This window comes from Coregonus lavaretus (genome assembly GCF_964263955.1).
Source record: "Coregonus lavaretus genome assembly, chromosome: 13".
NCBI classification, from domain to species: Eukaryota; Metazoa; Chordata; class Actinopteri; order Salmoniformes; family Salmonidae; genus Coregonus; species Coregonus lavaretus.
In genome coordinates, this window is record NC_140000.1 from 7,248,568 (window position 1) to 7,275,048 (window position 26,481).

At 48.7% G+C, this 26,481-nt stretch overlaps 1 protein-coding gene across 1 annotated transcript in view; it reads left to right on the forward strand.

Moving 5' to 3' along the window:
- LOC311139555 (inversin-like) overlaps window positions 1–26,481 on the forward strand; it is a 41,444-nt gene that overhangs the window by 6,542 nt on the left and 8,421 nt on the right. The window contains exons 2-13 of the mRNA XM_084174444.1: window positions 15,446–15,545; window positions 15,634–15,800; window positions 18,427–18,600; window positions 19,486–19,653; window positions 19,748–19,928; window positions 20,059–20,168; window positions 20,339–20,510; window positions 21,883–22,038; window positions 24,176–24,261; window positions 24,417–24,563; window positions 24,820–24,926; window positions 26,215–26,424. Of these exons, the coding sequence (XP_084030570.1) occupies window positions 15,446–15,545; window positions 15,634–15,800; window positions 18,427–18,600; window positions 19,486–19,653; window positions 19,748–19,928; window positions 20,059–20,168; window positions 20,339–20,510; window positions 21,883–22,038; window positions 24,176–24,261; window positions 24,417–24,563; window positions 24,820–24,926; window positions 26,215–26,424 (1,778 nt within the window). The remainder of the gene's footprint in view (window positions 1–15,445; window positions 15,546–15,633; window positions 15,801–18,426; window positions 18,601–19,485; window positions 19,654–19,747; window positions 19,929–20,058; window positions 20,169–20,338; window positions 20,511–21,882; window positions 22,039–24,175; window positions 24,262–24,416; window positions 24,564–24,819; window positions 24,927–26,214; window positions 26,425–26,481) is intronic.

Below are 26,481 nucleotides of genomic sequence, written 5' to 3' on the forward strand. Positions count from 1 at the left end.
GAGTACTGTATTGATATGCAGTACTGCAATTTTCTAGTGAGAGTAGATTTCTTACCTATTCTCATTTCGGAATGTCCGGATGATGGATGCTACAGTGTACCTGCTCAAATTTGGCTGTACTCTTTGCCCAGCCTTCCTCATTGTTAGACCATGGTTGACCACATGATCAACCAAAGTGGCTCGGATCTCATCAGAGATTACGGTCCTTGGCCTTCCTCGTCCTCGTCCTTGTCCTCCCCGTCCTCCTCCTCTTACTCTCACTCCTCTGGCTCTGCCTCTGTTTCCAATGTTGGCATCCATTGCTCCAAAACAGAAGAGCTCACCTGTTGCCCTTTTATGCTAAAGCTCTGATTTCTAATTGTAAAACTGTGTGACGGGTGTTTGCCCATGTGATGAGTCAGTGTGCATATTTGAATGGCAGTGTGTTCATTGTGAAAACAAGAGATTTTCTGCATGAAAATTGTGCCAAATGCAAAGAGTTGTAGAACTGCAATTTGAGTGTAAAGCAGGAATTGTGCTTGTAGTTGAGCAGAATTGGTTCAGGGGGTTGGTGCATGAGTTACATGTTGTGGTCATTGTGTCTCAAGTACCAGTATTTGTGTGTAAACAATTGAGAAAAACTGTAAAACAAAAAGTATAGTAATCACAACTTAGTACAGTGAATATATTATATACTGTAAGTACTGCAAGTAATACAGTATTGAATATCTGTATATTCAGCACTTGCATAAAAATACAGTAGTCCAACTGCAAAAGCCCAAAGAACAAAGAAAACTCTAAATGAAAAGCACATTACAGTACACTCAAAAATGTTGTGCAACTGCGAAATCAAAGTCAATGAGAGATTCATTCTGCCTCAGCATCATGTCTTTGTGCTGGTTCCGGCCAGAGGACTTCATCCACATCACAGGCAACGTTGTCCCTTGCCAGGCAACAGGGGGAAAACCCTCTGGTGTGCCGGATCTAGCCTTGACAACCCTCCACACCTATGTCACCACAGGCCAATTCCATTGCCTGTAAGAGATTTTCCCTGGTATATGGGTTTCAGTCATAGACCTTCCACCGCCACGCAGAGAAAAACGATTCTATTGGGTTGAGGAAAGGGCTGTATGGTGGAAGGCAAACATTTATGAATCGCTGGTTGATGTTAAACCACTTGCGTATCCGGACACCACGGTGAAAGCTGACATTGTCCCAAACCACGACATAGACAGGATGCACTGCCTGCTGATGATCCTGCTGCTCACGCTCAAACAAAACATCCCGAAGACCACCCAGAAATGTAAGAAGATGTTCAGTGTTATATGGCCCCAGGGTTGCATGACGGTGGAGAACCCCACGATTACTTATGGCTGCACAAAGGGTGACATTGCCACCACGCTGGCCAGGGACTTCCACAATGGCACGTTGGCCAATTATGTTCCTGCCTCTCCTTCTCCTCTTCGCCAGATTGAACCCTTCTTCATCTACAAAAATGTATTAATGGGGCCTTTCCATGGAATCCAATTCAAACACTCTCTATATATAAAAATAGATAAATAAGTAGTTTAGTAAGTGAAACAGAAAGACAGACTTCTGCAATAGTGCATTTGTATGCACTCCTGATTTACATACACTACAATATAGTGCAGTTTACAGTAACAGTAGGCTAGTAGCATAGCATTGTACTGTAAGCATCAGCGCTGAAAGTGTCTGAGTGTACACTTACTTGCACATACTGAAATCATAGATCTTTGACCATTTCTGAGTTGCGCTCAAAGGGTACTCTGTACACTTGCTTCATGCGTACCCTGTTGTGCTGGAGGACACGGTCAATGGTAGAAAGGCTGACACTGTTGATTCCTTCAAAGTTTACATTTGCTGTATTTCACGCAGTCGGATGGCATTGTTTTGAAGGACCATATCAACAATGAGAGCCTCTTGCTGTTGGGAGAACATAGCAGGCCTACCACCCTCATGTGGTAGTCTTGCAATTCTACAAAAAGGGAAAATGCACTTACAAACGTATACATACAGTAAAAATAGTAATGGACATTACTTCTATACGTAAAATATTGTATGGTAAGAATTTTTTTATTTTTTTCCCCAGTCCCCTTTCTATTGACAAAGTCATGTACTGAATCAAATGTATACAGTAAACTTTCAATGACCAAATTAAAAAGAAACAATTACCTGTTCTCTTCTCTGAATGTCCTGATTATATGGTGGCCACAGAGAATCTGCTCAAATTGGGTTGTACTCTTTGTCCTGCTTCCCTCATTGTCATTCCATGAACAACAACACGGTCTATCACAGTTGCTCGAATATCTTTTGAAATTACTGTTCTTGGTCTTGCTCTTCCTCGTCCTTGTCCTCTTCCTCCTCGTCCACCACCTCTTACACGTACTCTTCCTCCTCTGCCTCTCAGATTATTTCCATCCATTGTTGGTATCAACATCCAACACACCTGTGCACCTGTGCACTCTGAACTGGCTTATATTCTGTACAATTGGTTTGATCACATCATTAGAAACAAGTGTGAACAATTTGGAGTGGTTGTGTGTGTGTAAACGATGACAACTGTGTTGTAGTTGTGTTTAACTTTTGCTGCCTGTGTTTCCCATTTTGTAACACAAGTGCATCACAGTGCAAACTGTGTTTTAGTGAGTGAGAATGTGTTTAGAGTTTTGCAAAAAGAGTGATTGATTCGACAAATGGGTTTAGGCCACTGAGCATTTGGTTCAGAGAATGGGGTTTAGTGTTTGAGCAATTCAGAAAAACTGTAATACCGAGTTTCAAGTTTTAATGTCACATGCACAAGTACAGAGAAATGCCTTTCTTGCAAGCTCTAACCCTAACTAAAGTAGTGCACTACATGGGGAATAGCCGGGGTGTGATATGAGACACAGCCGGGATGTTATTGCTGTCGATGGCTCTGATTAACCTTCAATACAGCTGACAGACTGCCAGTCAGTGAGACATCGACCTGCTCACAGACATCTAGATTAGTCACATAGACACACACCCCAACCACATAATCACACATAAACACACAGAGTGTGAGGTTAGTGTCTTGTTGTGCAGAATGGTATTGACTCAGTGGAATGTTCTGGTATAATATCACTAGCTAATGAGGCAGAGATAAGCCGTTAGAAACACAAACAACAGATTAGATATCACCAGAGGCTCGATAACATGCCAGTCAAAATCACACCTATTAATTTTTTGTACGATAATTTATTTAACAATACAAACATCCACATACAAACGACAGCATACAGTCGTACACAAACATTAACGACATCACACCTGCTCACACCCCCATCTCCAGTGCCTGCATCACACTCTGCCACATGGCCTGAAACACCAATCACACCTATTTCTACAAATCACACCTATTTCTACAAACTAAGTCTGTGTGATGATGATGATGGTGGATGTGATGATGATGATGGAGATGATGATGATGATGGTGGAGGTGATGATGATGGTGGTGGAGGTGATGATGATGATGATGGTGGTGGAGGTGATGATGATGATGGTGGAGGTGAAGATGATGATGGTGGAGGTGAGGATGATGATGATGGTGGTGGAGGTGATGATGATGATGGTGGAGGTGAAGATGATGATGATGATGGTGGAGGTGAGGATGATGATGATGATGGTGGAGGTGAAGATGATGATGATGGTGGTGGAGGTGATGATGATAATGGTGGAGGTGAGGATGATGATGATGATGGTGGTGGAGGTGATGATGATGATGATGGAGGTGAAGATGATGATGGTGGAGGTGAGGATGATGATGATGATGATGGTGGAGGTGAGGATGATGATGATGGTGGTGGAGGTGATGATGATGATGGTGGAGGTGAAGATGATGATGATGATAGTGGAGGTGATGATGATGATGGTGGAGGTGAAGATGATGATGGTGGTGGAGGTGATGATGATAATGGTGGAGGTGAGGATGATGATGATGATGATGGTGGTGGAGGTGATGATGATGATGGTGGAGGTGAGGATGATGATGATGATGGTGGTGGTGGAGGTGATGATGATGATGATGGTGGAGGTGATGATGATGGTGGAGGTGAGGATGATGATGATGATGATGGTGGTGGAGGTGATGATGATGATGGTGGAGGTGAGGATGATGATGATGGTGGTGGACTGATGATGATGATGATGGTGGAGGTGATGATGATGGTGGAGGTGAGGATGATGATGATGGTGGTGGAGGTGATGATGATGATGATGGTGGAGGTGATGATGATGATTATGATGGTGGAGGTGATGGTGGTGGAGGTGATGATGATGATAATGGTGGTGGAGGGGATGATGATGGTAGTCATGATGAGGATGATGGTGGAAGTGATGATGATGATGATGGTGGTGAGTTGTTTGATGAGTTCCTCAGAGAAGATATTAGTGTGTTTTTGTATAGAGTGATGTGAGCCAGGGTAACACCATCCCCCCTCCTTTTCCTCCCTCCCTTCCCCTCCCCTCCCCTCCCTCCCTCCAACCCCCCCAAGCTCTCAGACTAGAAGCACAAACAACACCTACCCCCCAATGGATACCAGCACTCAGAACACATACACACACACATACACACAAACACACACACACACACACACACACACATACATGTGCATTCACTCTCAGGTGTAAGCCCTTAGAGACAACACAGTCAATATCAATGTCCCTAGAGCGGTCTCACACATACCACTCACCTCTCTCCCTCCCCCTTCTCCTCACCCCTCAGGAGAGATAGAGTGAAACGACCCCCTCTGCCCACCACAACCACCCCGCCACCACACACACACACTCCCTCTTTCATGCACAGTCTCTCTGCCTCAGGATGTCTAATGTTGGGAATCCCCTTGAGAAGGCTCTCGGATCTGTGTGTGTGCGCATGAGCGCGCGCATGTGTGTAACCCCGTGCTGTGGTGTATTAGCCACAGGCGTAACTCTCTGACCCCAGTGGTGGTCTGATTGACAGCTGTAGTCCCGCCTAATTGCATTACCCTCCCTTGTGATTGGCTCCCAGCCCTGGGGGCTCATTTGTCAGGGTGCATCATGGGTAATTATGTAAATTAGCAGCACTATGTGTCACTCAGCTCTTTTTCCCTGCTTATTGGCTCTGCTGCGCCCCAAGGCCCGACCCCCAGCCGAGTGAGAGCAGCTTATTGGTCTCTGGGGAACCAGGAAGTGCCCCAGAGACTCTGCGAGGGGACAGGGAGTCCCTATAGGCTGATACTATCGCTCCTCCCGCCTCTTTACCTGTCTATCAAAACTACAGAGAAGTCCCTCAGGCCTGCCCTGCTATCAGATCAGAGATACATACTGACCTCAACACACACACACACACACACACACACACACACATGCATGGCATGCATGTGGGTCTTTAATATGGAGCGATTTCAGTGCCAAAAGACACCTCTGGGCAGGTGTCTAGGTGCCTTGCACTGGGCGCACACCGAGCAGGAGGAAACATAAACCCTCACGTCCTTAGCTAAAGTGGGCCACCAGTACTTCCCACTAAGACAGTGCACTGTCCGACCGATGCCAGGATGACCAGAGGAGGGTGATGTGTGAGCCCAATAGATCAATCGATCGTAGACATCTAACGGAACGTACATACGACCCTCTGGACACTGGGGGGGAGTGGGCTCAGTACGTAACGCCCGCTCGATGTCCGCGTCAACCTCCCACACCACCGGTGCCACCAGACAAGAAGCCGGAAGTATGGGAGTGGGCCCCATGAACCTCTCCTCTGTGTCATACAGCCGGGACAGAGCGTCTGCCTTAGCGTTCTGGGAACCTGGTCTGTAAGAAAGGGTGAACACAAAACGGGTGAAAAACATGGCCCACCTTGCCTGGCGAGGGTTCAGTCTCCTCGCCGCCCGGATGTACTTGTACTTAACAGTGATCTGATTGAGACCACGTGTCACGCCCTGGCTCTGGGGACTCTTAAATGTTGAGCCAGGATGTGGATTTTTCTATGTTTAGTTTTTCTATGTTTTCGTTCTAGATCGTTTTGATCTATGTTGGCCGGGGTGGTTCCCAATCAGAGGCAGCTGTAGCTCGTTGTCTCTGATTGGGGACCATATTTAGGCAGCCTGTTTTGCACTAGTCTTTGTGGGATCTTGTTCCGTAAGGTTTGTTTTGGTGTTAACCTAGGACTTCACGTATCGTTTGGTTTGTTGTTTTGTTGGTGTAAGTACAATTAAATAAAATGTACGCTTATCATGCTGCGCCTTGGTTCCACAAGTCTTCCTGTAACAATCGTGACAGAAGATCCCACCATAAGAGGACCAAGCAGCGTGCCCAGGAGGAGAAGATGCCGATGTCGCAGGTGGGCAAATGGTGGTCTTGGGAGGAGATCTTCGCGGGCAGAGGGCCATGGGCAAAGGTAAATGCCCAGGCAGGAGAGGAGAAACGGCGGCAACCACGCCAACGACGGACACGCGAGAGGCAACCCCAATAATTTTTTTTGGGGGGGGCACACGGCGTGGATGACGGGGCAGCTGGAGGCAGCTACAGGGCGAATCTGCGGACTAGGAGAGGAGGCCACCAGGTTACGGGGACTATTGGTCATGAGGGAGAGGGAGAGTGTAGAGGCACGGCGAGAGGAACTGGTTAGGCAGCAGAGGGAGCGGAGGTTTAGAAGGAAACCCAGTCCCGCTCCTCGCACCAAGCAAGTGGTGTGTGTCACCAGTCCGGTCCGGCCCGTTCCTGATTCCCGCACAAGGCCAGTGGTGTGTGTTCCCAGTACAGTCCGGCCCGTTCCTGCTCCCCGCACAAAGCCTGTGGTGCGCGTCGCCAGCCCGGTCCGGCCTGTTCCTGTCCCTCGCACCAAGCCAGTGGTGCGCGTCGTCAGCCCGGTCCGGCCTGTTCCTGTCCCTCGCACCAAGCCAGTGGTGCACGTCGTCAGCCCGGTCCGGCCCGTTCCTGCTCCCCGCACCAAGCCAGTGGTGCGCGTCGTCAGCCCGGTCCGGCCCGTTCCTGCTCCCCGCACCAAGCCTGTGGTGCGCGTCGTCAGCCCGGTCCGGCCCGTTCCTACTCCCCGCACCAAGCCAGTGGTGCGCGTCGTCAGCCCGGTTTGGCCCGTTCCTGCTCCCCGCACCAAGCCAGTGGTGCGCGTCATCAGGCCGGTCCGGCCCGTTCCTGCTCCCCGCACCAAGCCAGTGGTGCGTGTGTCCGGCACGGCCCGTGCCGGCACACCGGACCAGGCACCGGTCAGCTGCTCCACTCCGGAGCCAGAGCAATCCGCTCCACCGGTGTCCAGTCCAGCTCTGGCCAGCGGGACCAGATCAGGGGCGCAACGGGGGGGTGGAGAGAGAGTGGTGGTCACGCCCGGAGCCGGATCCGCCTCCGAGGCGGAATGCCCACCCGGCCCCTACCCTCTTGTGTTTGTGTGGCGCCGTCGCAGTCCGCGCCTTTGGGGGGGGGGGGGTACTGTCACGCCCTGGCTCTGGGGACTCTTAAATGTTGAGCCAGGGTGTGGATTTTACTATGTTTAGTTTTTCTATGTTTTCGTTCTAGATCGTTTTGATCTATGTTGGCCGGGGTGGTTCCCAATCAGAGGCAGCTGTAGCTCGTTGTCTCTGATTGGGGACCATATTTAGGCAGCCTTTTTTGCACTAGTCTTTGTGGGATCTTGTTCCGTAAGGTTTGTTTTGGTGTTAACCTAGGACTTCACGTCCGTGTCTTCAGTCGACGATCGTGACACCACGGTTGTCAATGCACAGGCGTAAACCTCCATCCTTCTTCTTCACAAAAAATAAACTCGAGGAGGCAGGTGAAGTGGAAGGCCGAATGTATCCCTGTCCCAGAGATTCAGAGACATATGTTTCCATAGCAGCCGTCTCTTCCTGTGACAGAGGATACACATGACTCCGGGGAAGTGCAGCGCCTACCTGGAGATTTATCGCACAATCCCCCTGTCGATGGGGTGGTAATTGAGTCGCCTTCTTTTTACAGAAGGCGAGAGCCAAATCGGCATATTCGGGGGGAATGTGCATAGTGGAGACCTCGTTTGGACTTTCCACCGTAGTTGCACCTATGGAAACACCTACACACCTCCCCGAGGACTGACGTGACCATCCCTTGAGAGCCCTCTGTTGCCATGAAATCATGGGGTTATGAGAGGTTAACCAGGGAAGCCCCAACACCACTGGAAACGCAGGAGAATGTCACGCCCTGACGTATGGAACTCTTGTATGTTGAGTCAGGGTGTGGAAATCTATGTGATGTATTCAATGTTTAGGATCTAGGTTTCGTATTTCTATGTTTGGCTGGGTGTGATTCCCAATCAGAGGCAGCTGTCGCTCGTTGTCTCTGATTGGAAATCATACGTAAGTAGCCTGTGTGCCTACCTATGTTGTGGGATCTTGTTCCTGTGTTAGGCTTGTATTGTGTATAGCCTTGGACTTCACGTTACGTTGTTTTGTTGTTTTGTCGTGAGTGTTTATTCGTTAAATAAACATGTTCGCATACCACGCTGCACCTTGGTCTGACCCGTCTCTCAACGATCGTGACCACAATCAATGGACCAAGCAGCGTGCCCAGGAGCAGACATCCTGGACATGGGAGGAGATCCTGGACGGTCAGGGATCTTGGACATGGGGAGGAGATCCAGGCTGGGATGGATCGCCGTCCTTGGGAAGAGACAGTGGAGGCCCAGGTTAGAGAGGAGCAACGGCAACACAGAAGGCACCGGCCGAGGAGGAAGCCCGAGAGACAGCCCCAATAAAACATTTTTGGGGGGCTAATAGGGTGGTCGGGGATCGATAGAGAAGAGCCCCGACCACTGCACTCGTGAGGCTCAAGGAGGAGTCCTCACTGGAGGAGGACTGGGCGCGGAGAGTAAAGGACTGGTACAGTCGTGGACCTCCAGCGCCGGTTCCCAGTCCGGTACGCCCCGTGCCTGCTCCCCGCACCAAACCAGTGGTGCGTGTATCCAGTCCGGTACGGCCCGTACCTGCTCCTCGCACCAAACCAGTGGTGCGTGTCGCCAGCCCGGTACGCCCCGTACCTGCTCCCCGCACCAGGCCAGTGGTGCGTGTTCCCAGTCCAGTACGGCCCGTCCCTGCTCCTCGCACCAAACCAGTGGTGCGTATCGCCAGCCCGGTACGCCCTGTACCTGCTCCCCGCACCAAGCCAGTGGTGCGTATCTGCAGTCCGGCCTGGCCCGTGCCTGCACCTCGCACCAAGCCAGTGGTGCATGTTCCCAGTCTGGCACGGCCCGTGCCCGTTCCACTGGTGCCTGGTCCAGCACCGGTCAGCTGCTCCACTCCGGAGCCAGAGCAGTCCGCTCCACCGGGGTCCAGTCCACCTCCGGTCAGCTGCTCTACTCCGGAGCCAGAGCAGTCCGCTTCACCGGGGTCTAGTCCGGCTCCGGTCAGCGGCTCCATTCCGGAGCCAGAATAGTCCGCTCCACCGGTTTCGAGTCCAGCTCCAGTCAGTGGCTTCACTACGGAGCCAGAGCAGTCCGCTCCACCGCTGCCTAATCCAGCCCCGGTCAGCGGATCCATCCCGGAGCCAGAGCAGTCCGCTCCACTGGTTTCTAGTCCAGCTCCGGTCAGCGGTTCCACTCCGGAGCCAGAGCAGTCTGCTCCACCAGGGTCCAGTTCAGCTCCGGTCAGCGGCTCCAGTCCAGACCCAGACGTCAGCCCCTCTCCAGGTTCGGGGTCTCCCACACCAGGGTCCAGACAGGGCTTGGTGCATCGCGGGAGGATTGCCGAGCCAGGCCCAGACGTCAGCCCCTCTCCAGGTTCGGGGTCTCCCACACCAGGGTCCAGACAGGGCTTGGTGCATCGTGGGAGGAAGGAGAGGGGAAGCATCGCGCCGAGGTCCAGACCAGACCAGGGGCGCAACGGGGAGGCTGAGAGGAAGAGGTCGTCACGCCCGGAGCCGGAGCCGGAGCCGGATGCCCACCCGGACCATACCCTGTTATGTCAGGTTTGTGCGGTCGGAGTCTGCACCTTTGGGGGGGGGGTACTGTCACGCCCTGACGTATGGAACTCTTGTATGTTGAGTCAGGGTGTGGAAATCTATGTTATGTATTCTATGTTTAGGATCTAGGTTTTGTATTTCTATGTTTGGCCGGGTGTGATTCCCAATCAGAGGCAGCTGTCGCTCGTTGTCTCTGATTGGGGATCATACTTAAGTAGCCTGTGTGCCTACCTACAGTGGGGAAAAAAAGTATTTAGTCAGCCACCAATTGTGCAAGTTCTCCCACTTAAAAAGATGAGAGAGGCCTGTAATTTTCATCATAGGTACACGTCAACTATGACAGACAAATTGAGGAAAAGAAATCCAGAAAATCACATTGTAGGATTTTTTATGAATTTATTTGCAAATTATGGTGGAAAATAAGTATTTGGTCACCTACAAACAAGCAAGATTTCTGGCTCTCACAGACCTGTAACTTCTTCTTTAAGAGGCTCCTCTGTCCTCCACTCGTTACCTGTATGAATGGCACCTGTTTGAACTTGTTATCAGTATAAAAGACACCTGTCCACAACCTCAAACAGTCACACTCCAAACTCCACTATGGCCAAGACCAAAGAGCTGTCAAAGGACACCAGAAACAAAATTGTAGACCTGCACCAGGCTGGGAAGACTGAATCTGCAATAGGTAAGCAGCTTGGTTTGAAGAAATCAACTGTGGGAGCAATTATTAGGAAATGGAAGACATACAAGACCACTGATAATCTCCCTCGATCTGGGGCTCCACGCAAGATCTCACCCCGTGGGGTCAAAATGATCACAAGAACGGTGAGCAAAAATCCCAGAACCACACGGGGGGACCTAATGAATGACCTGCAGAGAGCTGGGACCAAAGTAACAAAGCCTACCATCAGTAACACACTATGCCGCCAGGGATTCAAATCCTGCAGTGCCAGACGTGTCCCCCTGCTTAAGCCAGTACATGTCCAGGCCCGTCTGAAGTTTGCTAGAGTGCATTTGGATGATCCAGAAGAGGATTGGGAGAATGTCATATTGTCAGATGAAACCAAAATAGAACTTTTTGGTAAAAACTCAACTCGTCGTGTTTGGAGGACAAAGAATGCTGAGTTGCATCCAAAGAACACCATACCTACTGTGAAGCATGGGGGTGGAAACATCATGCTTTGGGGCTGTTTTTCTGCAAAGGGACCAGGACGACTGATCCGTGTAAAGGAAAGAATGAATGGGGCCATGTATCGTGAGATTTTGAGTGAAAACCTCCTTCCATCAGCAAGGGCATTGAAGATGAAACGTGGCTGGGTCTTTCAGCATGACAATGATCCCAAACACACCGCCCGGGCAATGAAGGAGTGGCTTCGTAAGAAGCATTTCAAGGTCCTGGAGTGGCCTAGCCAGTCTCCAGATCTCAACTCCATAGAAAATCTTTGGAGGGAGTTGAAAGTCTGTGGTGCCCAGCGACAGCCCCAAAACATCACTGCTCTAGAGGAGATCTGCATGGAGGAATGGGTCAAAATACCAGCAACAGTGTGTGAAAACCTTGTGAAGACTTACAGAAAACGTTTGACCTGTGTCATTGCCAACAAAGGGTATATAACAAAGTATTGAGAAACTTTTGTTATTGACCAAATACTTATTTTCCACTATAATTTGCAAATAAATTCATAAAAAATCCTACAATGTGATTTTCTGGATTTTCTTTCTCATTTTGTCTGTCATAGTTGACGTGTACCTATGATGAAAATTACATGCCTCTCTCATCTTTTTAAGTGGGAGAACTTGCACAATTGGTGGCTGACTAAATACTTTTTTCCCCCACTGTATGTTGTGGGATCTTGTTCCTGTGTTAGGCTTGTATTGTGTATAGCCTTGGACTTCACGTTACGTTGTTTTGTTGTTTTGTCGTGAGTGTTTATTTGTTAAATAAACATGTTCGCATGCCACGCTGCACCTTGGTCTGACCCGTCTCTCAACGATCGTGACAGAGAATCGATCAGAAAGAGACTAATTCTCTCCTCATGACCCTCCTGCGTTTTCATCCAGAGTGGAGCTGTGACCTCCCTAATCAGTGGATCAATGGACGGACCCCGATCCGGACGTCCGCGGGTGGCCAACAGGTTATCCAGCCTTATCGACAAATCCACCAGCTGGTCCAGGTTAAGGGTGGTGTCCCTGCAGGCCAGCTCCCGACGAACATCCTCCCGTAGGCTGCATCGGTAGTGGTCAATCAGGGCCCTCTCATTCCATCCCGCGCTGAAGTCCAGTGCGAAGTCCTGTGCGCTCCTCCTCCCCTGTCTGAGGTGGAACAGACGTTCCCCCGCCGCTCTCCCCTCCGGTGGATGATCAAATACCGCCCGGAAGCGGCAGGTGAAATCTTCATAGCGCACCGACGCCGCGTCTATTCCTCACCACTCGGCGTTGGCCCACTCGAGTGCTCTCCCCGACAGACAGGAGATGAGTGCGGACACGCTCTCGTATTCCGAGGGAGCCGGGTGGATGGTCGCCAGGTAGAGCTCTACCTGGAGCAGAAAACCCTGGCACCCGGCAGCTGTACCATCAAATGCCCTCGGGAGCGAGAGCCGAATCCCACTGGACCCAGGTGACGAAGGGGTGGACAGCGGTGTGGGTTGCAGTGTAGTTGAAGGAGGTGTAGGAAAACCCCCTCTCTCCCATCGCTCCATAGTGTTCAACACGCGATCCATGGCTGTGCCGAGATTCTGTAACATGGTCGCTTGCTGCTGGACGCGTTCCTCCACTGATCCGGAAGGAATTAATGTACCTGCTGACTCCATTTGAGGTACATGTTTCTGTCAGGCGTCAGTGTGTAGCGGTAGGATGGAGTCAGGCGCAGGACACAGAGCTAGTAGACAACGTACTTTACTCGTGAAAATAAATTAACATAATCTCCACGCAGGGAGGACAAATACCGCTCACCAGTCGATGACACCAAACATAGAACAAACACGCACACAACACAGTGGGAGCCCCAGAGGGTTAAATAGGGAACAAATCATGAACATAATGGGAACCAGGTGTGTACAATAAAGACAAAACAAGTAGAACACAGAAACATAGATCGTTGGCAGCTAGTACTCTGGTGACGACGAACGCCGAAGCCTGCCCGAGCAAGGAGGAGGGGCAGCCTCGGCTGAATCCGTGACATGTAGGTGTAGGGAGAAGGGGTTCAGGAATGGGTGTAGGTGTAGGGAGAAGGGGTTCAGGAATGGGTGTAGGTGTAGGGAGAAGGGGTTCAGGAACGGGTGTAGGTGTAGGGAGAAGGGGTTCAGGAACGGGTGTAGGTGTAGGGAGAAGGGGTTCAGGAACAGGTGTAGGTGTAGGGAGAAGGGGTTCAGGAACGGGTGTAGGTGTAGGGAGAAGGGGTTCAGGAACAGGTGTAGGTGTAGGGAGAAGGGGTTCAGGAACGGGTGTAGGTGTAGGGAGAAGGGGTTCAGGAACGGGTGTAGGTGTAGGGAGAAGGGGTTCAGGAACGGGTGTAGGTGTAGGAGTGGGTGTGGGTGGTAGGGCAGGGGGACTGTGTGCACTTGGCAGGCCCAGACATATTTTTATCCCCCAACCTCCCTCACACACACACTCCATGCTATTACAGTTTTATCCTCAGAATATAATGTGTGCCAAAGTGTGTGTGTGTGTGTCACCAAAAAGGAAAAACAGCAAGAAAGGCTTCAGGCTCCGCCCCCCATTGCTTACACAGCATGCCTTAGCTCTGTCCACCATCAAAACCAGACGCCTACACACACAGACACACAAATACATACAACACACATACACACAAACACACACACACACACCACACATACACACACATACTTTGATTCCGTGTCTCTGTCTGTATGTCTCAGCGGTCTCTATTCTCTCTGTCCCAGCAGAGACCAGGTGTGAGTTCCCTGTCTCTCCTGAAAGTGTATGTGTATGCTGTATGTGTGTTTTTGGAGGAGTGTGTCTGTGTGTGTATGTATGTGTGTGCTCTGTCTAATGCTCCCGCAGTGTCTCTGAAAGGTTGTGCTGGGGTTTCTGTTGCATTGAAATCCTCCAATATAACACTGAATTAAGACTGGGCCTAAATAATGACGGTGTGAGTGAACCCGGTCGATGCTTTCCACTGTGTGTTGTTGCCTGCATGCTAATCTACAGGTTGACTCTTCAGTACCACTGATGAATGACTGAATTAATAACTTCCTCAATTATGTACAGGACACCATGTTTTTCCTGTCATGCTTTGTTGGAACTAAACTTTTTCAGAAGTGTGTGTGTGTGTGTGTATGTGTGTGTGGGGGGAGTGGGCAGGGGGGTGGAGGTGGGTAGTTAGCAGCAGTCACAGGAGGATATTGCTCTTGTTAATATGATGTTTTGTTTGAAGGTGCTGCCAGATGGCATCTGAACGATCACAGCATGTGTTAGATATTAGCATTCATTAAGTATCTGTGTAGTATTTGTATGCATTGTCTACTTAGTGTGTGTGTGTGTGTGTGTGTTTGTGTGTGTTTGATCCAAGGAAATTAGGAAATAACGGGAGTTTGTGGTGGATCCCAGTGAAGCCCCCATAAAAACTCTCTGTCACGGAAAATTACTTCCCACGATATGGCTAACACACACATGTGCACGCACACACACACACACACACACACACACGCACACACACATGTGCACGCACACACACACACACACACACACACACACAAATACACACGCACACACACATGTGCACGCACACACACATGTGCACACACATATACACACACAGTACACATCATATCTCTCACACACACCCTCCACAGTAACTAACCTCTATTACCCCCTGTGTCGGAGCAGGGCTACTTGGCAGAGCGTGAGAAAGCACTGTGCATGATGGGTAATTGCAGTGCGGCACGCAGTGTCTGCATTTTACGAGGAGGGTGCAATGACGAGGTGAGGGGGGCATAGTGCCCCCCCCCCCCCCCCGCCCCAACCTCTGCCGCTCACTAGCTTCCCAGGACCAGGGTTGGCGGGATATATCCGGCCAACTTCCTCAATGTTCAGTTTGTAATGCAACAGATCTTTGACTGCATATCTGCACTGTTACATTTCAAACCAGCATTAATGATCCCTGCCTTGAATGGGCCTTCTCATGGTTTATGAATTTAGTTGTTTAGGGGCAGTAATAGATTTTCTACTTTGGGCCCCTTGGGCTGACCAACAGCCACACACACACACACACACACACAGGCATTCTGCAGTATTGATGAGTTATGAATAAGACATGAGCAGAGAACCCCCCCACCCCCTGTCGGGGATCTCCCCCAGCTGCTTCCTGTCTGGTTAACTGAGGGCAGGAAGAGATTGCACTCCCACTGCAGGGGCTCACACACACACACACACACACACACACACACCCTACTATCAGCCTGTATTAACACATGCACAGCAAGTGAGTGTATTTACCTGGATGGCCAGGTGTGTGTGTCTGTCTCTGACTGGACTATATGTGTTGTAGGCATCTGACCCTTCACCCCCAGGCCCCGCCCCTCTGGGCTCCCAGGTCCACGCAGCCGCCGTCAACGGAGACCGGAGCGTCCTCCTCAGACTCATCACAGGTACTACACACACATACACACACACACACACACACACACACTAACCCCTGACCACTGACCTTTAACCCCTGACCCACTGTGTATGTAGCGGATCCCTCCCTGCGTGACCGTGAGGACCAGTTTGGGCGTACCCCTCTGATGTACTGTGTTCTGGCTGACCGTCTGGACTGTGCTGAGACACTGCTGAAGGCTGGAGCCTCTGTTAACAAGACTGACCATAGCCAACGTACTGCCCTGCACCTGGCCGCACAGAAGGTACACTACAACACTGAGTCAACCTAGAACCACTAAAGGAAACACTAGAACAGTAGTCGAACCATCAGAACATTGAGTTAATCTCTAAAACACTAAGTGAACCTTTAGAACACAGACTGTATATAGTGAACCTTTAGAACACAGACTGTATATAGTGAACCTTTAGAACACAGACTGTATATAGTGAACCTTTAGAACACAGACTGTATATAGTGAACCTTTAGAACACAGACTGTATATAGTGAACCTTTAGAACACAGACTGTATATAGTGAACCTTTAGAACACAGACTGTATATAGTGAACCTTTAGAACACAGACTGTATATAGTGAACCTTTAGAACACAGACTGTATATAGTGAACCTTTAGAACACAGACTGTATATAGTGAACCTTTAGAACACAGACTGTATATAGTGAACCTTTAGAACACAGACTGTATATAGTGAACCTTTAGAACACAGACTGTATATAGTGAACCTTTAGAATACTGACTCCAGGGTATTCTAGAGCCTATCTACACTGAGTGTACAAAACATTAAGAACACCTGCTCTTTCAATGACATAGACTGACCAGGTGAATTCAGGTGAAAGCTATGATCTCTTATTGATGTCACTTGTTAAATCCACTTCAATCAGTGTAGATGAAGGGGAAGAGACAGGTTAAAGAAGGATTTTTAAGACTTGAGACAATTGAGACATGGATAGGGACAACTCAATATTAGGAAGATGTTCCTAATGTTTGGTATACTCAGTGTATATCATGTACTGGTAGCTTAGGTGAGAAGGTAGTGCCCCCCAGTGGTGACAGACAGACACACCCTCAGGGCTACTGTTAAGAACTTGACAAGGGGATAGGAAACTTTGATGGGGGTGGGGGCCACAAAACATCTGAGCGAAATGTTGTACTTAGTGAGCTAAACATTTTAGCGGCCCCCCTCTTGACAACGAAAAGTTTTAGAGTTCATTTCCTGCCATTCTACACATTTTGCCATGGGGCGGAGAGAAATGTTTGCAGTTTGTAATATGATATCTGAGTGAGAGTGACTAACAAAATCAATGGGGCCCCCGGTCAGTAATTCCACCATGATAACAAGTTTAGATAGCTGGCCGTTAGACTAACTTACCAATATAAAATGTTTTAGCTGAGATGGCTAATTGAGTGACTGTCAGTGACTGACATAACAAGAGAAAAACTGCTGATGCACAACCAAGTTTCAAAATTGCACCTTGTGCATTCTACTATTCTAACTCACAACAGTAAGTTGAGACCCCGACTGAGTTCCTAAAAAATTATCTAAATATAAAAAATGAAATAAAATACAGGGCTGTATGAGCGGTAATATCTCTATATTAAGTGTTTATTAGCCTCGTCCTGGGGGGTGGGGGGTTGCTGTCAGGGCAGGTGAGGAGCGGTGGCCGAAGGGGCAGGGGGAGGGTGCTCACACACACTCTAACACACACTCTCACACACACTCTGAAACACACACACACATACACACACACACACTCCAATTCTAATGTGTGTGGGGTGATGGGAGGCCCTCTCTCTCTCTGACACCTGATCAATATCTAGCTGAGACAGGGAGAGAGGTCTGGGATTACTGATCTAATTGGACTGAGGATAGGGAGGATGGACCACACGTACACACACACACACACACACACACACACGTACACACTCACACACACACACACACACATTTAGGCTTATATGGACACACGTTTGCACGTGCACACACATATATACATACACACACACACACTCTCTCACATGCATGCTCACTCAGTAGATAGATCTGTCAGACGGTGAGGCTGGAAGGAATAGATTGGAGAGAAGAGAAGAGAGAGGAGAGAGTCTGAGAACCAATAGGAAAGAACAGAGAGGAGAGAGTCTGAGAACCAATAGGAAAGAACAGAGAGGAGAGAGTCTGAGAACCAATAGGAAAGGAAGAGAGGAGACCCAGTATGAATGTCATCACAACTGAGCATATTTTGTGTTTTGGGAACCTGTCTCTTGTAATGTACCCCTACTGTTCCCACAACCTAATTAAATGTTCTCAGACAGGCTGTTCTGTCAACATTCTTCCAACAACTGGAGAGTTTTTGTGTTTTGGAAACATATATGTCCCCACAATGTTCCCATCAGACTGTTCGCACAACCTATTGAAACATTCTGGAAACCTTTAAATAATAGACTAAATGTGTCCAGCACGACTGGACAGTGTTTGTATTATGAGAACATTTTCCGCAACCTAACAAATGTTCTGGGAACTTTCACAGAACCAATTTTGGTTTGCTGGGGAGAGTCTGAGAACCAATAGGAAATGAAGAGAGGAGAGAAGAGAGGAGAGAGTCTGAGAACCAATAGGAAAGAACAGAGAGGAGAAAAGAGAGGAGAGAGTCTGAGAACCAATAGGAAATGAAGAGAGGAGAGAGTCTGAGAACCAATAGGAAATGAAGAGAGGAGAGAGTCTGAGAACCAATAGGAAAAGAAGAGAGGAGAGAGTCTGAGAACCAATAGGAAAGGAAGAGAGGAGAGAGTCTGAGAACCAATAGGAAAGGACAGAGATGGATGATGATGGAATTGGATAAGACACCATAGAGAGTGTGTGTGTGTGCTCCAGGGGAATGTGCGGTTTCTGAAGCTGCTCCTGTCTCGTCGTGCTGATTGGCTGCAGAAGGATCTAGAGGAGGTAACACCCCTCCACCTGGCGACTCGCCACCCCTCCCCCAAACCCCTGGCCCTGCTGCTCAAACACATAGGCCCTGGAGAGGTGGACACACAGGACAAGAACAAGGTACCACACACACACACCACCCACACACACGCACACACACACACACCGTTTACAAAGTTGGGTAATAGTTCTATCAAACATGCTTGTTATGGAACTGTCCCGGCTCTGTGATTTGATTGACTGAATTAGTTCTGAGCAATCCAAAGACACACGCACACACAACACACGCAAACACACGTACGCACACACACACACACTGGAATGACAATTGGCTGCTTTGTCCTGACTCTTCAAGGCAGACAGTTGTGCAAAATACATTCTACACACACGCACACACACACACACACAGGCCCCCTCTGTCTGTAGCGATGATGTCTATCTGTCTGTTAGTACTGTAATAATCCAATATGCATCATCAGCATGTCAGATGACACTGGTTTCAGTATGTCCCAGAAAACATCTCTAACAACAACCATAGAGGAGGTGATATCTATGTTATAGCATACTGTTCCTGTCACTGTCACTGTTACTGTCACTGTCACTGTTACTGTCCCTGTTACTGTCCCTGTTGCTGTCACTGTTGCTGTCACTGTTAAATCCTCAATGCAGGCTTTGTGTGTTTCTGTAGAATATGTTCTAGGGCTTTTTGATTTAGTTCCCTACACAGTTATTCTTAAGGGCGGCAAGTAGCCTCAAGGTTAGAGAGTTGGGCCAGTAACCGAAAGGTCGCTGGTTTGATTCCTGGAGACGATAAGGTGAAAAAAAGGATGATCTGTTGCTGTGCCCTTGAGCAAGGCACTTAACCCCAATTTCTCCATGGGTGCTGGACAATGGTGACCCTGGCTGTGACCCCAGGGAGAGTTGGGATATGCAAAAAACACATTTCCATTATGCACTTGTGTGTAACAGGACAAATATAAATGACAATAATGTCTCTCCCTGCAGCAGACAGCGCTCCACTGGTCAGCGTTCTATAACAGGCCGGAGCATGTCAGACTGCTCATCAAACACGACTCCAACATCGGCATCCCAGATAGCGAGGGCAAGATCCCCCTACACTGGGCTGCACACAGCCAGGAGCACACCGCTACACACACCGTCCGCTGCATACTGGTACACACACACACACACACACAGTATCCAGTGATAATGTCATCCTTATACACACCGTCCTCTGCTTGCTGATTTAAATGAGGTGTGTGTGTAGGAGGCGGCTCCTACCGAGTCTCTGTTGAACTGGCAGGACTATGAGGGGCGCACGCCGTTGCACTTTGCTGTTGCTGACGGCAACGAGGCGGTGGTGGAGGTGCTGACATCATACGAAGGCTGCAGCGTCACGGCGTACGACAACCTGTTCAGAACTCCACTGCATTGGGCTGCACTGCTGGGTAAGAGACTGTGTGTGTTTACAATGTGGATCCTATCATCAGAATGGGCTTCCATCACTGATCCAGATACTGGACGGTCAGCCGAAGCGGGACCTGAAAATGTTGATGTGCGCGCATGTGTGTATTTCAGGCCATGCCAAGATAGTGCACTTGTTGTTGGAGAGGAACACGTCAGGCACCATCCCATCAGACAGCCAGGGAGCCACACCTCTACACTATGGAGCACAGAGCAACTACGCCGTATGTAGACACACGTGCACAAACACGCACAAACACACACACACACACACACACGTTTTCAAGTTATATCAATGACTCATGACAAAGTATCTATCCACATTAATGTGTATGACTTGTACCAAAATTGTGTGTGTGTGTGTGCGTGTGTGTGTGTGTGTGTGTGTGTGTAGGAGACGGTGGGTGTGTTTCTGTCCCACCCCTCTGTGAAGGACGAGCCAGATCTGGAGGGCCGCACAGCGTTCATGTGGGCTGCTGGCAAAGGAAGTGATGATGTCATACGCACCATGCTGACAATCACGCCTCACATCGACATCAACATGGCCGACAAGTACGGAGGCACTGGTGAGGAACTCTGGGATGTGGGAGGAAATGTGTTTTATACGCAGAGATTGATTCAGTCAGCAGTAGACCTAGAGCTGCTGTGACTGGTCAGACTGGTAGAGGACACCTCCCCCCTCACCCTTTCACCCCGTCACACCTTCCCCTTTACCCCTTCACCCCCTCCCCCCTCCCCCCTTACCCCTCATCTCTCACCCCCTTCACCCCCTACCCCCTACTCCTTCACCCCCTACTCCCTCACCCCCTACCCCATCACCCCCTCCCCCCTTACCCCTCATCTCTCACCCCCTTCACCCCCTCACCCCCTTCCCCCTCACCCACTACTCCCCCCCCCTTCACTCCCTCCCCCTTCACCCCCTACCCCCTCACCCCCTACCCCATCACCCCCTACCCCCTACTCCTTCACCCCCTACTCCCTCACCCCCTACCCCATCACCCCCTACCCCCTACTCCTTCACCCCCTACTCCCTCACCCCCTACCCCCTCACCCACTACTCCCCCCCCCCCCCCCTTCACTCCCTCCCCCTTCACCCCCTCACCCCCTACCCCCTCACCCCCTACACCATCACCCCCTACCCCCTCACTCCCTTCAACACAGGTTCCCAGACCATGATCTTAATGCCCTGGCACTGTCACCATCACAGCTACAGAGAGAGATAAACAGACAGAGATGACACACACACACACACACAGACACACACACACACTGGTGCTGGCCTCTGTCATCCTGCGTGTGTAGGAATGTTGAGGCACTGGAGGTGACACAGGTGCAAGACAGCGTCTGTCTGATGTCACAGGGTATTCCCCAGCGGGGCATAGATGTCAGGGGATTGCCCGAAAGAAGTGGAGCGGGAGAGACGTGTGGGGAGAGAGACATGTCAACACATAACTGACACTGTTAAGAAAATTACCAAAACCAGTGAGCATGAACACACACTCTCCCTGACACGCACATACACACACACACACCATCCCCAAGCTGCAGACACGCCATCCTTTGTCCCCTGCTCTGCCCCGTAGGCTGATTGGAGCACTAATCACCATGGCAATGCCCCCACTTCCTGCCCTGCAGGGACAATTTATGTGGGCATATGCTAATGAGTTGGCAAAATATGCAAATGATCTGGTGTGCTATGCTAATGAGGTTGAGTATGATTGGGGAGCAGAATGGGTTGTTTAGAGTCACTGGAGTAGATTGATGGGCCAGTGGCGTAAAGATTGACTGACATGAAATAACATCACAACACAATACAGGGTCAAAGTGTAACAAAGGGCTTTTCATTTGACAAACTGGTTCTGAAAACTCGAGTAGGTGAGGCTGATGAAGTGTGTGGAGACTGAAAATCTAAGCTCAATGTGTGTGTGTGTGTTGCAGCGCTGCACGCGGCCTCCCTGTCGGGTCATGTGAGTACAGTGAGTTTGCTGTTGGAGAGAGGAGCCATAGTTGACAGTCTAGACGTGATGAAACACACACCTCTGTTCAGAGCCTGTGAGATGGGACATCGCCACATCATCCTCACACTTATCAAAGGTACACAGCAAAGATGGTGGATAATTGAAGATGTCTTACTCAGGTCGTTTACCATTGGAAAAAGGAGCGAGTGAGATGTCTCGCTTCCTCTTCCGCCTCTGGTACGCAGTACCCCAGTGTGTGTTGGTGATTATTGTAGACTTGGTATCCTAGTCCTTGAATACATTGTGGTCCAGTAGTAGTGAAGATCCTTAAAAACGTAGGTGCTCACATCCCAAAATATACACATTTCCCCTCACATGACCATTATGCACATGACGCACGGTGGGTGTGGAAACAATTCACTTCACTTGACTTTTGCGCATAGTCAATCATAATTAATCACAGAGGTACATAACGATTATATACATACAAATTGGGCCCAGTTAAAAGCTAGGCAACAGTGAACTTTTTTAATGTATATAATCCTTTATGACCATATGTACCTCTGTGATTAATTATGATTGACTATGTGCAAAAGATAATTACATTTTTTCCACACGCACCATGCGTCATGTGCATGTGAGGTGAAATGTGTATATTTTGGGATGTTGTCTGTTTGACCTGACGAAGATACGGTTCGGATCGAAACGTTGTCAATATAGCGGTGAATTGGGAGTTTAGTAGGAGTGACTCAATAACATATAGAATATACGCCATTTAGCGACTTACAGTCATGCATGCATACATTTTGTATGGGTGGCCCCGGGAATCAAACCCACAATCCTGGCGTTGCAAGCACCATCCTCTAGCAACTGAACCATACAGGACTACACTAGTGTCAGTGTACCATGCTCTACCAACTGAGCAATAGAGGACTACACTAGTACCAGTGTACCATGCTCTACCAACTGAACCATACAGGACTACACTAGTGTCAGTGTACCATGCTCTACCAACTGAACCATACAGGACTACACTAGTACCAGTGTACCATGCTCTACCAACTGAACCATACAGGACTACACTAGTACCAGTGTACCATGCTCTACCAACTGAACCATACAGGACTACACTAGTACCAGTGTACCATGCTCTACCAACTGAACCATACAGGACTACACTAGTACCAGTGTACCATGCTCTACCAACTGAACCACACAGGACTACACTAGTACCAGTGTACCATGCTCTACCAACTGAACCATACAGGACTACACTAGTACCAGTGTACCATGCTCTACCAACTGAACCATACAGGACTACACTAGTACCAGTGTACCATGCTCTACCAACTGAACCATACAGGACTACACTAGTGCCAGTGTACCATGCTCTAGCAACTGAACCATACAGGACTACACTAGTGTCAGTGTACCATGCTCTACCAACTGAACCACACAGGACTACACTAGTACCAGTGTACCATGCTCTACCAACTGAACCATACAGGACTACACTAGTACCAGTGTACCATGCTCTACCAACTGAACCATACAGGACTACACTAGTACCAGTGTACCATGCTCTACCAACTGAACCATACAGGACTACACTAGTACCAGTGTACCATGCTCTACCAACTGAACCATACAGGACTACACTAGTACCAGTGTACCATGCTCTACCAACTGAACCATACAGGACTACACTAGTACCAGTGTACCATGCTCTACCAACTGAACCATACAGGACTACACTAGTACCAGTGTACCATGCTCTACCAACTGAACCATACAGGACTACACTAGTACCAGTGTACCATGCTCTACCAACTGAACCATACAGGACTACACTAGTGTCAGTGTACCATGCTCTACCAACTGAGCAATACAGGACTACACTAGTACCAGTGTACCATGCTCTACCAACTGAACCATACAGGACTACACTAGTGTCAGTGTACCATGCTCTACCAACTGAACCATACAGGACTACACTAGTGCCAGTGTACCATGCTCTACCAACTGAACCATACAGGACTACACTAGTGTCAGTGTACCATGCTCTACCAACTGAACCATACAGGACTACACTAGTACCAGTGTACCATGCTCTACCAACTGAGCAATACAGGACTACACTAGTACCAGTGTACCATGCTCTACCAACTGAACCATACAGGACTACACTAGTGCCAGTGTACCATGCTCTTGTAATGCAGGAGTTGGGTGGGCTTACTATGGTGAAGAATGCCTCATTGATTTTCATTGTGTAGGCTCTGCTCGTGTCCACCTGGTGGATCTAGATGGACACACTGCTCTGCACTGGGCGGCTCTGGGGGGGAACGCTGAAGTCTGCCAGGTCCGTCTTTTCACCTTTATACACTATTGTATTAAACCTGAACATTTCTTCATTTGTCTTCCATTTCCTTTCGTTATAGACTGTGTTAAGTGTGTGTTGTAAAGTGCATTGAGCCTGTTAGCTGGTACTGTAACCTCAGTGTGATGTCATGGTAGTTGCTGATGGAGAATGGGATCAATCCTAACGTCCAGGACCTGGCAGGCAGGACTCCTCTCCAGTGTGCTGCTTACGGAGGATACATCACCTGTATGGCTGTACTACTCATGGAGAACAACGCCGACCCTAATATACAGGACAAAGAGGTACACACACACACACACACACACACACATACATACAGTACACACACACACACACACACACACATACATATAGTACACACACACACACACAAACACTCACAGACATACATTACATTACATACACACACACATACATACAGTACACACACACACACACACACACACACACACACACTCACAGACATACATTACATTACATACACACACACACACAAAGTACTCTCCACTGGTCCTGTACTACTGCGTGTGTCTGTAGGGCAGGACAGCTCTCCACTGGTCGTGTAACAATGGCTATCTGGATGCTGTGAAGCTGCTGCTGAACTCTAATGCCTTCCCCAACCACATGGAACACAACGAGGAGAGGTGAGGAGGAGGTGGAGGATGAGGAAGTGCCTCATCTATAGTTTGGAAGGACATCAGCTCCTGCAACAGTAGCAAGTATCTGTTTTGATTCAATAAGTAGCTGTTGGTATTGTCTTGCTAAGGACATTTTGTTTAAGTGTTGTCTCTATCTAGTGGCCAACTTAATTGTATTTTTACGTGTCTTGTCCTACTAGCACTGACTTTGCTGATAACTACAGGTAACTGCCAAGATAAAGGAAACCCCAACATAAAGTGTCTTAATAGGGCGTTGGGCCACCACGAGCCAGAACAGCATCAATGCACCTTGGCATAGAGTCTACAAGTGTCTGGAACTCAATTGGAGGGATGCGACACCATTCTTCCATGACAAATTCCATCATTTGGTGTTTTTGTTGATAGTGGTGGAAGATGGCATATGGTTTACATCGTTTTCATGCTCATCATATCATTCAGTGACCACTCGTGCCCTGTGGATGGGGGCATTGTCATCCTATGGGGGCATAGCCATGGTAGCCAAAACAATGGCCTACCCAGCATTTTTATACATGACCCTAAGAATGATGGGATGTTAATTGCTTAATTAACTCAGGAACCACACCTGTGTGCAGCACCTGCTTTCAATATACTTTGTATCCCTCATTTACTCAAGTGTTTCCATTATTTTGTCAGTTACATGTACTTTATTGAGGGAAAATGTACTTGCTACGATTGTGATGTTGTTGTCTCACCTAGCTATGTTAAGATGAATGCACTAATGTAAGTCGCTCTGCATAAGAGCGTCTGCTAAATGACTAAATGACTAAAATATCAATGTAAAATGTGTTGTAATGTTCATAATGATTTTTAAAAAAATCTATTCTCTGTGTGTGTTGTTTTTCACAAAGCAAGTTAATTAGGTTAAAGATACACTATGCAGAAATCGTTCCGCCATTTCCTGCTTGCTAAAATTCGAATAGTTCGCCTAATATCAGTTTATGTGACAAAACAAGCAAGTATAGTGTAGAGAATCATTGTACCATCTAAACTGCTGTGAAATATATTTTCCATAACCAATAATGTTGTATTTTCAGCTGTTTGAAGCTGGTGTACAGAACCCAAAGTTAAAAGACGCAAAAACTAAACTTAGAACAGATCTACCCCTTCTTAGACTTGCTTTCATTGAGAATGACAGATCTATAACACACATTTCTATGTGAATTTGGTCGAGTCGCCCCAAAAGTTACATATTGCAGCTTTAAGTGTGTGTGTTCATGGTGTGTTCATGGTGTGTGTGTGTGTGTGTGTGTAGGTACACCCCCCTGGACTACGCCCTCCTAGGGGAACACAGTGAGGTGACTCAGTACATGTTGGAGCATGGAGCTCTGTCTATAGCAGCCATCCAAGACATCGCTGCTGCTTCCATCCAGGCCCTGTATAAAGGATACACCGTCCGCAAGGCCTTCACTGAGAGGAAACAACTCCTGATGAGACACGAACAGCTACGCAAGGACGCAGCCAAGTACCACACACACACACACACATTCACAGACATGACATACACACAATCACACACACT